This window comes from Puccinia triticina, chromosome 7A (assembly GCF_026914185.1).
Source record: "Puccinia triticina chromosome 7A, complete sequence".
Classification (NCBI taxonomy): domain Eukaryota; kingdom Fungi; phylum Basidiomycota; class Pucciniomycetes; order Pucciniales; family Pucciniaceae; genus Puccinia; species Puccinia triticina.
This window is the reverse complement of record NC_070564.1, coordinates 5,408,702-5,421,273: the sequence shown is the minus strand read 5'-3', so window position 1 is coordinate 5,421,273 and position 12,572 is coordinate 5,408,702. Positions and strand designations below refer to the sequence as shown.

Sequence of the window (12,572 nt, the reverse complement as noted above, 5' to 3'; positions counted from 1 at the left end):
GCAGTTTCAGCCTCAGCCCCTTGATTGAGAATTTTCACTGTTTCATCTTTTCTTCCAACCACAACTCAGCCCCATAATATTTTGTATATAGTCTGCCCTCTTTGGCCCTACCTTTTGTTCCCCATCAGATCCTGTCCCAGCAATCCAGATCACTGGTCACCATTCACTAGCCTAGCTTATGCCATTAAATCAGAGTGGACAAGCTTGATAAGTCTATGCCAAATATATCAGGTTGGACAGACTTTACATTACCTTTAACTTGCTATTAGATTAGTAGAAAGTAAACCCTTAGACATACCTCAAGAATCTCCATAGCCACACCTTTCTTTAAGAGTCCATACTCTTATATTCTTTTTCTTGTTCCCCTGAGAGGCAGCCCTTCAAGCACCAAATCCCTCTCAAGCTCTATTCTTCCCTCAGAGTAGTTCCACACCGTATGTCTTTCTTTCAACCTAACAAAATCCAGCAGCATGGCTTCCAATTGAAATTCGCCAAGCTCCCCTTGAACCAACCGGTAGATCACGGTTCCTAGGACATCAAACCCGTTTGGCGACTGCCAAGCATCAAGCCCTAAATACATTCCACCTCAATGATTCTAGTGGAGAAGAAAAAGGAAAGATTAATCACACCAACAATGAAAGTTTTAAGAAAAAGATCTGAAGCACCAAAGTTAAACCAATAAAAAAATAAGTTAAAAAATACAAACCTGAAGCAATTCAATCAAAGATTGCTGCACTGCGTTATACAGCATACCTATGTCCCGTGATACAACCTTTCTTGACGGTAAATTCTTCAAGACAACTGGGTGCAATATACTTTGATGCGCCTCTTCGCCAAGAGCAGAAAAAGGCCGAGCCCCTTCAGCACACCAAATCGCGCAGAGCTGGGGCACCTGTTCATTTGCAGATTTCAGTCTTCATTCCCTCAAAGATGAGGAGATGAGATGTTCTTAACTTACCCCGCGCGGATTGATATCTCCAGTGCCAGATATCCCCAAGGAGACAAGTTTTTGGGATTCAAGCTTCTGTTGTTGTTTTTTGAGGCAACTGGCCACATGTTTCAAGAGGTTGGTTGTGGAGCTGTCATAAGATGGGCGATGAATTTTGGCTCCGCAGCTGGAAGTTAAAAGAGGAGACCTGATCAACAAAAATAAACATAACAGTCCAATATGAAAATCAACGTACTTCTCACACGGGTAGGCAATCATTTTGCGACCGTTTTTGTCTAGTTGGTCAGACAGCTGTGGCGGGTTGTAGTATGCGTAACTCAAGCTCATCTGTTTTTTGTATAAACTATGTGCCTTTTCTGCAAATGATGAACAATTTTCAGTTTTCAGAAGTTTGTCAGCAAGGGTGGAGGTTCAGATAGACCTACTTAGCTCCTGTTCATCCGGAACATCCAACTGATTGGATTTTTGAGTCCCTCCAGGAGTGGCCCTTTCGAGGTCAATGCTTTCTTGCTGTTCATGGCTGGAATTGTCTGCAACACTTTGAGTTGTTTTTCTTCTTTGTTGAATGTTTTCTCGAGATTGAGCCGGAGTACTGGAGGGTGATGATGTAGGTGGCAAACGTTCTTTGCGGCGCTTCTGGCCCCTTGCCATGGTGGTGGTGATTGATCTTTTGGTGGGTTGGTGGTTTTGGATCGGCGGCGGGAAGCCTTCCTGCGGGCTCCCCTGTGGTCCCCCGAGCATGGTTGTCTGCAGCTGCAGACAAGTCTGGCCACTGCGGCACAAGGTCTCGGAGTTTGCGGCCCAAGTCACAAGCTCACAAACTCTGAGACAGGCAGGTACCCGGACGGGTACCCACTAATTTTGTCCTGGCAAAACACAACACCCGCACCCGCCAAGCGGGTACCCGCTCATGCCGCGGGTACCCGCCCACGGGTGTCGGGTACCCGCCAATGGGTACCCGTGGCCATCTCTACTGGAGGACTAGTGCAGGATTGGGTGGGAACAGCCATGTGCATTGAGGGAAGGACGGGAAAATGGGGACTCAGGGGGGGGGGGGGATTTTCTCTCTTCTGGACATTATCCTATTATCCTATCATTATCTAGGGATTGACTCATTACTGTTCTTACACGGAAAAACGTACTAGAGTTATTAGGAGATTATTTGTGACCTTATCTTTACTTTCAAGAGTACTTGCGGATTCTGTGCTTACGGAGTGCGGAGCTTTATTCACTTGCGGATTATTACGCTATAGATCAGGCTCAGAGAGGAGCGCTGAAGGCTAGCGGATAGTAGCAGTGCGGAGCCGAGTTACCAAAAATCACACAGCCCGGACACTAATATTCTTGAAGGAGGCGTTCAGCGGACATTTCCACCGACTAACCAGCTTTCATTCTCACAACGCACTTGCTGGGGAGAGCGGGTGCGCCTTTGTACTCGGCGGAGATGAATGTTCTTCAGCTCCTCCAGGCTGACCTTCAACCTGCTTGAAGAGGAAGATTTCTCAGCAAGCAGGTGCAAGGTGTTTGCGCCGGAGGAATCCTCCGGACGAGTGCAGAGCTTGGAGCTTCTTTGCTTGCCCCGGATGATTCCGGAATCCAAGCAAGGGTCAATACTCAAAAGCCTCCTCCTTGGCGGTATCATTTTGCGTTCTTGCCAATGAGAATAATCAACCAAAAGGTTCTTTCTATGTACCCGCCCGGTGAGGATATCATCTCTTTGGCTTGGCTGGAAAGATTCCTCCGGGACAAGTATGTACCTTGTACCTGCTTGCTGATGTCCTCAGCAAGCAGTCTTACCTTGTACCTTCTTGCTAAGAACCTCGGCAAGCAGGTACAACACCAAGGTACTCGCCTGGGAGGAATCATCTCTGTGTGGGTGCATGTAACTATGTATTCATCCTTGGAGCTTCTTCCGCTTGCCGGGCGGTGATTCTTGCCAAGACTCCTGCAAGAAGTTGAAGCATGTGCCCGCTTCCCGGGAGCCGGAGGCCATGGCTTGCCAGCATGCCAGTGAGAAATCCCGGCGCGTGCTTGCTTGGCTTTGAAATGGTATGTAGTTATGTAATTGCTCATCCATGGTTGCATTTTTTTAGTTGTACATAATTCATGACAACCATTTTCATTTATGATTGTTTAGGCTAAATTCAGGTACACGATTGTCCGGGGGGGATTCCTCCTGGACAATTGGTGTATGAAGCAGTCGTCCGGGAGGGATCCCTCCTACGCGACTCTTGTATGTATCTGTCGTCCGGGAGGGATCCCTCCCGCGCGACTCTTGTATGTATCTGTTGTCCGGGAGGGATTCCTCCCGGACAACTGTTGGATGGGGCTGTCTTCCGGGAGGGATACCTCCCGGACGACTGTTGTATGAAGCAGTCGGCCAGGAAGAATCCCCTCCCGGACAACTTTTATATAGGGCCATTGTCCTGGAGGGACTCCTCCCTGTCCACATTGTATGCATCTGTCGTCTGGGAGGGATTCCTCCCGGACACTGGTGTATGAAGCAGTTGTCCAGGAGGGATCCCTCCCGGGTGTATGTCAAGCTTAAGGCCTTGTGTGTTTGCTGGAGGGATGCCTCCCACTTGACAAGGGCACTGGTAATGTATTGTGTTTTGAATAATGCTTGGATCTTTCCTCAAATTGTCTGGTTTCGTTATGTAGTAACTTTATTTTAAACTTCACACCAAACTGTAAAAGCCAGACCCAACTTTAAACAAAACCTTGAAATTGACTTCTGCCCGGGATGTCTTTGTGTCACAACCCAGCGCTTGGTTGGCCTCTCCCTGCCCGGCCCATACTGGCAGAGGGCAACGGCCAATGATCATGGCCTGTGGTTGGTAGGGTAAAGAAGATGCTCTGGTTCTGAAAATGAACTTGGTATTTATCTAACCCAACTCCTTCACCCCCTACCGGAGGAAATTGGCTCTGGGGGTGGATTTAGCCTTGGGCCTCATCTGAAATCTGTCAAGATGCACCATGTGGAAAGGATATCAAAAAATGGAGTTGACCTCGGTCAACAAAACCAGAAAATTTGACAAATCATCCAAGCTTTATTCAAAACACAATATATACTTAGGTGCCACTGCTGTGCCAGCTGAGCATCTCCAAATTTAGTGTGGTGGTGTGATCCACCCTCCTAGGGTGTCACACAAATGTCACAAGGTACAGAGCAGGACCCATATAGTCCCGGCTCCTCCACCTCCTACCTAGCCTGGCAGAGATCATTCTCTATGAGCTAGGTAAGTCTCTTTCTTTTTCTTCTTCTCTCTCTTCTCTCTCTTCATCCACAGGTTGTAGATACTAAGAGAGATCATTCTCTCCATGTTAGGTTCATCCCCGCTTCATCTGAAATATAAGTGACTTGGGCCCTGAATCTCACAAGACGAGCTCTCAGCGCCCCATTTGAGTCCTTCAGCGAAGAGTCCAAATGGGACTCTTACAGGTGGATGGTTTGGCTAAGCAGAGTCTCAACATACTGCTTAGCCTGAACTGTTGAGCAAAATCCAAATATTCCAGGGTGCACCACCCTGGGATTCATTTTGTATGAAGCTTGTTATAAGGGAGACTGAACTCAAGTATGCTGCATGTCAACTGACACCAGTTTCTCAAGTTTTTTTCATAGTGGCCAAGTCAGCCAAGGATGGATTGCGTGTGGTGGACCCATCTGTCAGGAAATCATCAAAGCAAGAAAGCATAATGATGTGTTCATTCACAGAAACAACCATGATGTGTGTTTTTGTGTGTATGGAGGCAATGAGGAAAGACTAGAGGACACCACAAACTGAGAGATATTTGGGAAAAAGGTGATGGGAGAAAGGAAGTGAGGAAACAGCAGAGAAATATGTCATGTAGGAGAGAGTATGACTGCCACACTTTTAAGAATGGAACAATAAGGGTGTAAGGTCATCTGAGATGCAAATCCAGACCCTGTATGATGCAGCATGTGATTTCTGGATGCCACTCAACAACCCATCAGTGGCATTCTCCTTGGGGACCACCTGCTTATGGAAATCCTCAGAAATAAGCTATCACCTTGATGCTGTCATCAAAGTCAATGCCAATTGATATGGAAAAAAAGGCTTAACCAAACCGATTAAGTTTGAAGTCAAGTATGGGATTGTTTGGGATATCGGCCTCCCAGCAGATGATTGATCAGTTGGGTAAGCTTGGCGGTCAAATTTGCGAGAGAGTGTCGATCCAGGCAATTCAAACCCAGTAACAGATTGTTCTATGATTAGTAGAGCAAAAACGGATTTAGATGAATGGAGTGTAAAGGGCTCATAATCTGTTGTGACGCAGGAGCTTGGAGACACAAGATGGTATAGATTCACACCCTCTCAGCCCGGAATTATGTCCAGGATGAGAGAGATACCGCAACTGCGGTGAGGCTCAGAGTGCGCAGCCCCTCCGGGCTACAACAACCCCCTCCTGCTGAAAATGGACCTGGTCAACAGCCTACTGAACGCCAACACCTTGACTTTATTCCCTGCAGAGAGTCCATGAATACGGAGCAACTGGCAGACCTGATGGCGGAGAATGTTTGGAAACTACATGGTACTCCAAAGACTATTTTCTCCAACCAAGGAAGTGTCTTTATTTCGCAAATCACCCGCGAGTTAAACAACCCACTTGGTATCCACCTCCACTCCTCAACAGCTTACCACCCAAGGACCAATGGGCAGTTGGAGATTGAAAATAAGGTGGTGGAACAATACCTCCGCCACTTTGTGTGCTACAGACAGGAATATTGGGCCCCGCTCCTTGCAACTGTGGAGTTTGCCTACAAAAGCAACAACCACACATTGACTGGGGTGTCACTGTTCAAGGCAAACTATGGATTCAACCCTTTGTACAGCGGAGCAGTGCGTACCAGCCGTAGCAAAATGACTCTGCCAGCTTGCAAAGGTGCAGGACAAGCTCAAACACTGCCTAGAATCAGCGCAAGAGACAATGAAAAGCCAGTTTGACAGAGGAGTGCGGGACACACTGGAATGGAACAGCGGAGATGAGGTTTGGCTAGATGGATGCAATATTTCAACAACCCGCCCCAGCCCCAAATTGGAAAACTGCTGGCTAGGACCATTCCAGATAGCTACGAGAATTTCAAACTCCACTTACAAACTGACCCTTTTGCTCTCCATGCAGGGAATCCACCCAGTTTTCCATGTATCAGTACTCCGCAAACACAAACCGGACAAAATTGCCCACCAAAAGCGGTGGACCCCGGAACCGGTGACAGTCAACAGTGGAGAAAAGTGGGAGGTTGACAGCATACTGGACAGTCGGAGGAGAGGGCGTAAAACTCAGTACCTTGTCAGCTGGCGCGGATTTGGACTGGCGGAGAATTCATGGGAACCGGAGGCAAACCTGAAGAACAGCGGAGACCTATTGGCGGAGTTCAACTCCAAATTTCCAGAGGCGGCGGCCAGGCATCAGAGGAAGCGGAGAAGAAAGTGAGGGGCAAGCTTTTTCCCACGGGGTTTTTTAATGCTGCCCAGGGACAGAATGCAGAGCCAAAAGAGGAGGAATTTTTTTTACTGCATTGATTAAAAAAAGGGGGCAGCTTGGGCATTAAAGGGGGGATAATTTTATGAGCCATAGCCCAGACTCACATGTACGCAGACTACACATACATGTCACGGACCATGCTCAAGGTTTGAGAGCCTGGAGATCCAGGCCTCTTCCTCATCCTGCAATCTACCATCTTGGATCCAGAACCCCCAGAACCCTAGACCCCAAACTCCATCTTCCTCTCCACAGAACAGACCATAACAGATTGTTTGCCTCTCCATCAGCTTGTCTGTCTCCCTCGCCTGTCAACAAGCCTGCTGCTACTTTCACGGCTGAGGTCGCTGCTGCAATTGAGTTGAACATCACTTTCAGCTTGAGTTGATTTTAGTGAGAATCCACTTGGTGGTGAAATTGGGGAAAAAATTGTTGGAATGTTTCGGCACTGTTGTGCTTGGCATATTGTTCTCTGTTGCCAGTTCCGGAGTGCTACACCAGGAAAAAGAAATAGTCACTTGATGGCAAGTGAAATGATGCAGCTTTGTTTTCAGCTCCAACACTGCTCCAATGCTGCTCTTCTCCACCAGCACATCTAGGGCTCACATAACAGGTTTCAGGATCAAAGCACTCCATGCAACAAAAACAGATGATGCTCAGCTTTTCCCCTGGGCCCTGGATGCCCAGATTTTACCCTGGCTCAGCTGATGCTCAGTTTTTGCCCTGGCCCAGCTGATGCTCAGCTTTGGCACTGGCCACCTAATGATCATCTTTGGCCCTGGCACAGCTGATGCTCAGCCTTGGACATGGCTCAGCTGATGCTCAGCTTTGGCCCTAGCTTAGCTGATTTTCAGCTCTGGTCCTGTCCAAGCTGATTCCCATTTTTTTCCCTGGCCTGGCTCAGCTGATACACAGCAAGCTGACAATCAGCTGGCCAGCTGGCCCAGGACTGGGTCAAAGCCAAGCATCAGCTGGGACAGGACTAGGAAAAGGCTGAGAAAGTATTGGTACAAAGCTGAGCATCAGCTGCGCCAGGACTAGTACAAATCTGAGCATCACCTGGGCAAGAACGGGTCAAAAGGCTTTATTCCAATTCTGAGAGTGAGCAACGGTGGGCCGCTACGCAAAACTATCCGTAGTGTGCGCTATCCGCTAGTTTAGCGTTGCGTAGTTCCTGACACAGTGCCGTTAGCTGTAGCGACCGCTACGGGTCGCTACGCTACACTAACGGGCGCTAACAGCGCTATCAGCCTTTTTACCAATTGAATAGCACTGCTAGCGCTGATAGCCGCGATAGAGGACCTGTAGTTTCAAGGGCTGCCTGTTAGCGGTAGCGGGCAATCACTGTCCGCTAACAGAAAATCCCGTCATTTGTAGTTTAGATCTGCTACGCTGCGCTGAACTACAGACTAAATGTAGCGTAGCGGCCCACCGTTGGAGTGAGCTGCGTGAAAAAGCTGAGTATGAGCTGAGCAAAAAGGCTGAGTATGAGCTGGGTACCAAAGCTGAGTATCAGCTGGACAGAACTGAGGATCATTTGGGCTCATCAAAAACTGAACAGGATCTCCTTGGTAAATTTTGGAAGTTGAGGAGATGGTTGGGAGATTGGGGTAGATAGTGAATAGATATTGGATAGAAGGTTGGTGGCTGGCTGGAGCTGGTGTGATGTCACTTGTCATCAACTGAATATTTTATTTTCCTGGTGCTAGGTCCTAGCCAGTACCGGTTGCTCCCTGACCAACTAGGTTTGGGTCCAGCCTGGCATGCCCCGGCTGCACGCTGCGGGTGCCCTGCACACTCTGGCTGCACTCCCGGTAAACGCACAAGAATAATCCTGGTTTGTCCTGGACCAGCTGGATCATGAATGCCGCTTCATCTGATGTAAGGGCCTGTACCATAGCTTTCAGGGGATTCGAACCTCGGATTCCGCACCCCCCAAAATTACGTTCTGCTGAGATTCCATTTCCCCCTTGGATTACTCAAAAAAGTATTTCTGGGAGTATTTCTTCACGCCTGCGGCAAAAAAAACGTACACACAAAATTTGTATGAATTTTTTGAAAAAGCTCTGCACCTACGCACAAAACATGTATGAATGGGCTCCAAAAATGTATGAATTTTTCGAAAATCTTGGAATTTAGGTTACTGTGTTCCATAGGGGCTTTCCAGGGTCCTGAAATTCATCATTGCAAATGTCTGACAGCCTGACAGGCTTCCTGGAGCCTGCATAAACTTGATCACAAGGTTGTATTGACAGTTGGGAATTGGCTAAAATAATAACCCAATATTAAACTCGGCTGAACCCCATACATCTTGGGAATGCAAAAAATTTCAAAAAATCACCGGGTCCAAGCTTTCTAGTAAACACAATATGTCTTGCAAAATTATAGGCACCCAACCTTTATTATGTATATCAACTAAGCCAAAGCGGGATGTGCAGCTTGAGTGAAGCTGTTCTCTAATGGAAAGATGGACAACAGTTGCTGGAGCTAGTAGTGAGACCATGAATCTGAATCGAGTCAAGCACTGTTTTGGGAGGTTATGAGGTAGGTAGCATCACATGTGCTTCAAAAGTGATTTTATTTAAATTCCTAGTGGTCACGAGAAGTGTGCGATGGTCTCAAAAGCTATGGGGGTGATTAAACACCCGAGCAGGATCCCACACGTTCTTGAGCTCCCTCAGGATCGCGGTATTCTTGTCGCCGAAGTATTCGCGATGAGCCCTTTCAGCTGAAAATTCGGAACTGGGAATCGGGTCGGGAGAGGAACCGATGAGCTTAGATAGAGCAGGCTGAACAAACTCTTGGGAATTTCAAACAGATGGCCAAGCCGCTTACTCCACATAGCAATTGAACCCGGTCAGTTCTTTGCGGCCGCCTCCCAGAGCGTCATATATCTGCTGCGAGGTTCTCTTGGTGGGTTCCATCAGACGGCCATGCTCTAAACTTGCGCCCTTGGGACCATAGCCGGCCATTTGAAAGAGCAGGAGTGCGTCTCGCGGTCCGAACGAGCTTGTCGTGCTTCCCGAGCCTCGCACACCGGTCTCTTGTCCTTGGTAGCGACCACCCACCAAGTCGATTTCTAGGAACCAATCTAATCGCTCCGATCTTTTGACCGCCGACGCAATCCCGTATAGCTTCTTCATCACGCTCGTCCATTGAGAGTAGGTCAAGGGATTGGCATCCCTGACGACGAACGACTTGGCGTAGTAGCTCACATTCTTGATGGGCGATTTGAGCGGGTTTTCCCATAGTAAACAATTATGAAGAATCAGCAGGTAAAATTAGATCAAAAACTGGGATTACTTAGACTGCATCATCTCAATAGTTCAAAAAGGATGGATATGTTCTTTTGTAAATGTAAAAGAAAGATGTGCAGGATGCCTAACCGGCGTGACTAACAAGGAAAGGGATCACAGTAGACAAGAGCGAGAAGATGGAATCCACGTACAGTATTACTGGGGTCGATTCCTTCTGAGCTCAACGGTTGATTGCCGCCGAGAGCACGAACGCTCTCCAACCAATCGAGGCGCTGGATAGACAAAAACTCGCCCTTCACGCTGAAGTCTTTGGTGAGCCTATTGATAGTCCTATTGAACCTTGCCGTGCGGCCAAAAAAGCTTCCTTGGAGCTTCCACGCGAGGCCGATTTTCTTTGGATCGTTCGGCTCATGCTGGAGCTTGACCGACCAGCGGATGCCTAATTGCGATGGGGCAGACTTCCGACCCCAGCTCTGGAAATGGTTGAGAGTCGCGGCTGCGGAATCTGGATTAGGGAATTCGTAGCCGATCTCGAATAGGATCACACTTCTGGGTGCTTCTTGGGTTCTCATCGTCAATGCAGTGATAATTCCAAAAGAAGGGCCTGCCCCTCTCATTGCCTGTTTCAATAAAAAAACAGATTTCCAATGATTTTTAGAACTCGTTATTAGCCACTTGGGATACCATTGGTGTATGAGTCTCACAAAGAATAGATCTGCGTTTGTCTTCTCCGAGGCTTTCACAATCGTTCCATTGGCGGAGACCACCTCCAATTCAACGACGAGATCAGAAAACAGTCCCCACATCCTAGAGGCCGTTCCAAACCCTCCACACGTAGCATGTCCCGAGACTCCTGGAGAAAGTGAATGGGGGACAAAGCAAGCGGGAAAATCAAAACCAATTGCACTTGCGTGTCAACAAAAAAAAGGAAAATATTCCCACCGATATAGGGATATACGCCATGGGGTACGGCCCGTTCGTGGTCTTGGAGCTCCATATCTAAGTCTCCCAAACGCAATCCGGCGCCGAATGTTACCTTTTCAGCTACTTGTCCGACATGGTCTGTCTCGAATGAGAAGCCTTTAAGGTTGGTGACGTCGATTATCAAGCCGTGTGGAGAGGAGCTAAAACTAGCATAGGAGTGACCGCCAGTGCGGGCAACCACCGGCACTCTGAATTCTGCAGCGCACTTGACGGCTTCCGACACATCCTCCGCGGAGGCCGCGTAGACAACGGCCGATGCATGATGTTGGATGGCTACGTTGTAAGTAAGGGTAGAAACGGGATAGGCCGGATCCTCTGGAAAGACGGCCTTCGAGGAAAAGGACTCGGACGCGCCAAGCGTGGAACGAATGCACTCTCTGAACGAGCCATGGCTTCGCGTAGTGGCGTCCCCCTTGCCAGGACTGGAGCAAGAATCTAACTGAGTAGCAGGCCTGGTGGCAACGAGACTACCAACCAGAAGCCCAAAGAATAGCAAGATATTAGAATAAATCATCGTCCGCTTTCTCGCTCAAGAAGCGTCCAAGTATTATGAATCCCAGATACCTATCTGGCACTGAGGAGATTATAACAGATTTGATTGCTTGGCCAGCTTGGTGCCAAGTGTACCAGCCGGGCCCTTGATCAATGTTTTTTTGAGAGAGAATGAACATTAATCTTGAGTTATCAACAACTCGAACGGTTCCTTTTTTGAGTACACAACAAACCCATCCGTGATCAGGGTGGCATGAGCGAGGAAGTAAGCTACAAAAAAAAAAAAAACCTCGAGTATGACACTTGATACCTGTGAACGTAGTTAAACTTACAGTGGCCGGGCAAAAGACCATCTTCTAAATATTCAAGATGGAATTTGATCGTGAATGGTTTCGAAGTGTGACATGACGCTTATACCCGGGAACGGCTATCAAGGCCAGTTCGGCGGAGGCTATAATCGGGGTTCTTTGGCGCGCAACTGCACAACGACAAGCGCCGACTGACAGGCTTGTAATACGTCTGGATCGAACCAGGATATCTGTGAGCACCCGCAATCGTCAAGCCTGTAGCTTGCAAGGCATCCTTGAGAGCAAAACACAAGATGTAGATTAAGAAATATGAGCTCATCATCGGATGGTAGATGGGAGACGGCGGGTGGACTGTTCTTCCTAGTGTGTTCTTGAATTCGGGCTTCAAGGCGAGCAGAGAGCACAAAAAAAAAAACTTCTGGGTTGACACGTAAGGCGGCCTGCCGCGTCACCAGCAAATCGTGGTCCGAATCAGGCCTGCAAGCAACTTGTGAATGCTTGCAAGAGGTATTAAGCTTGCGAATTCATGTGAGCCAGCTTGAATATCCTCCGGGCTTCTATCTCAAGACGTTAAAAGAGAGCAGGACGAGGCGGGGGTTTTCTTGGGACTTGCTTCGAGTCATCACGATAATAAACAAATAAATAATAAAAAGACAAGAGAGATCAGAGAGAATAAAAACACACACACAAACACATAAAAAAGAAGATATGTATATATATATATGTATATATTCTATAAATGTGGTTGACAAAAATAAGACAAGTGATTCACACACACATATACAAAACACACAAGAGAAAACAAACCAAAGACAGGTAGAGAGAGAGAGAGGGGGTGGGGGGGCAAAAAAAGTACACTATATATATGTATATATACGGGGCCGACAGCGGGCTACGACATCGGTCTGGCAGAGATGAGAGAGAAAGCAGGGCAGAGGAAGGAGATGATGGTAGTGGTGGTGGAAGGGAAGAAAACGGGGAGGAAGGGAGAAAGTGCGAAGAAGAAAGGTGAAAGAGAGAAGAGGAGAGAAGAGAGAAAGGAGATGCATGCAGGCCAGAGAAAGAAAGCGGGGGAGT

At 47.9% G+C, this 12,572-nt stretch overlaps 1 protein-coding gene across 1 annotated transcript; it reads right to left on the bottom strand.

Moving 5' to 3' along the window:
- Positions 1 to 9,072: 9,072 nt before the first annotated feature.
- PtA15_7A589 (uncharacterized protein) lies at positions 9,073 to 11,817 on the bottom strand (the record flags this gene model as incomplete). The annotated part of the gene is made up of 8 exons (XM_053171210.1): positions 9,073 to 9,196; positions 9,290 to 9,672; positions 9,903 to 10,331; positions 10,416 to 10,564; positions 10,654 to 11,162; positions 11,421 to 11,457; positions 11,520 to 11,543; positions 11,667 to 11,817. 8 exons carry the CDS (start codon positions 11,815 to 11,817, stop codon positions 9,073 to 9,075), a joined length of 1,806 nt encoding a protein of 601 aa, XP_053022415.1.
- Positions 11,818 to 12,572: the final 755 nt, after the last annotated feature.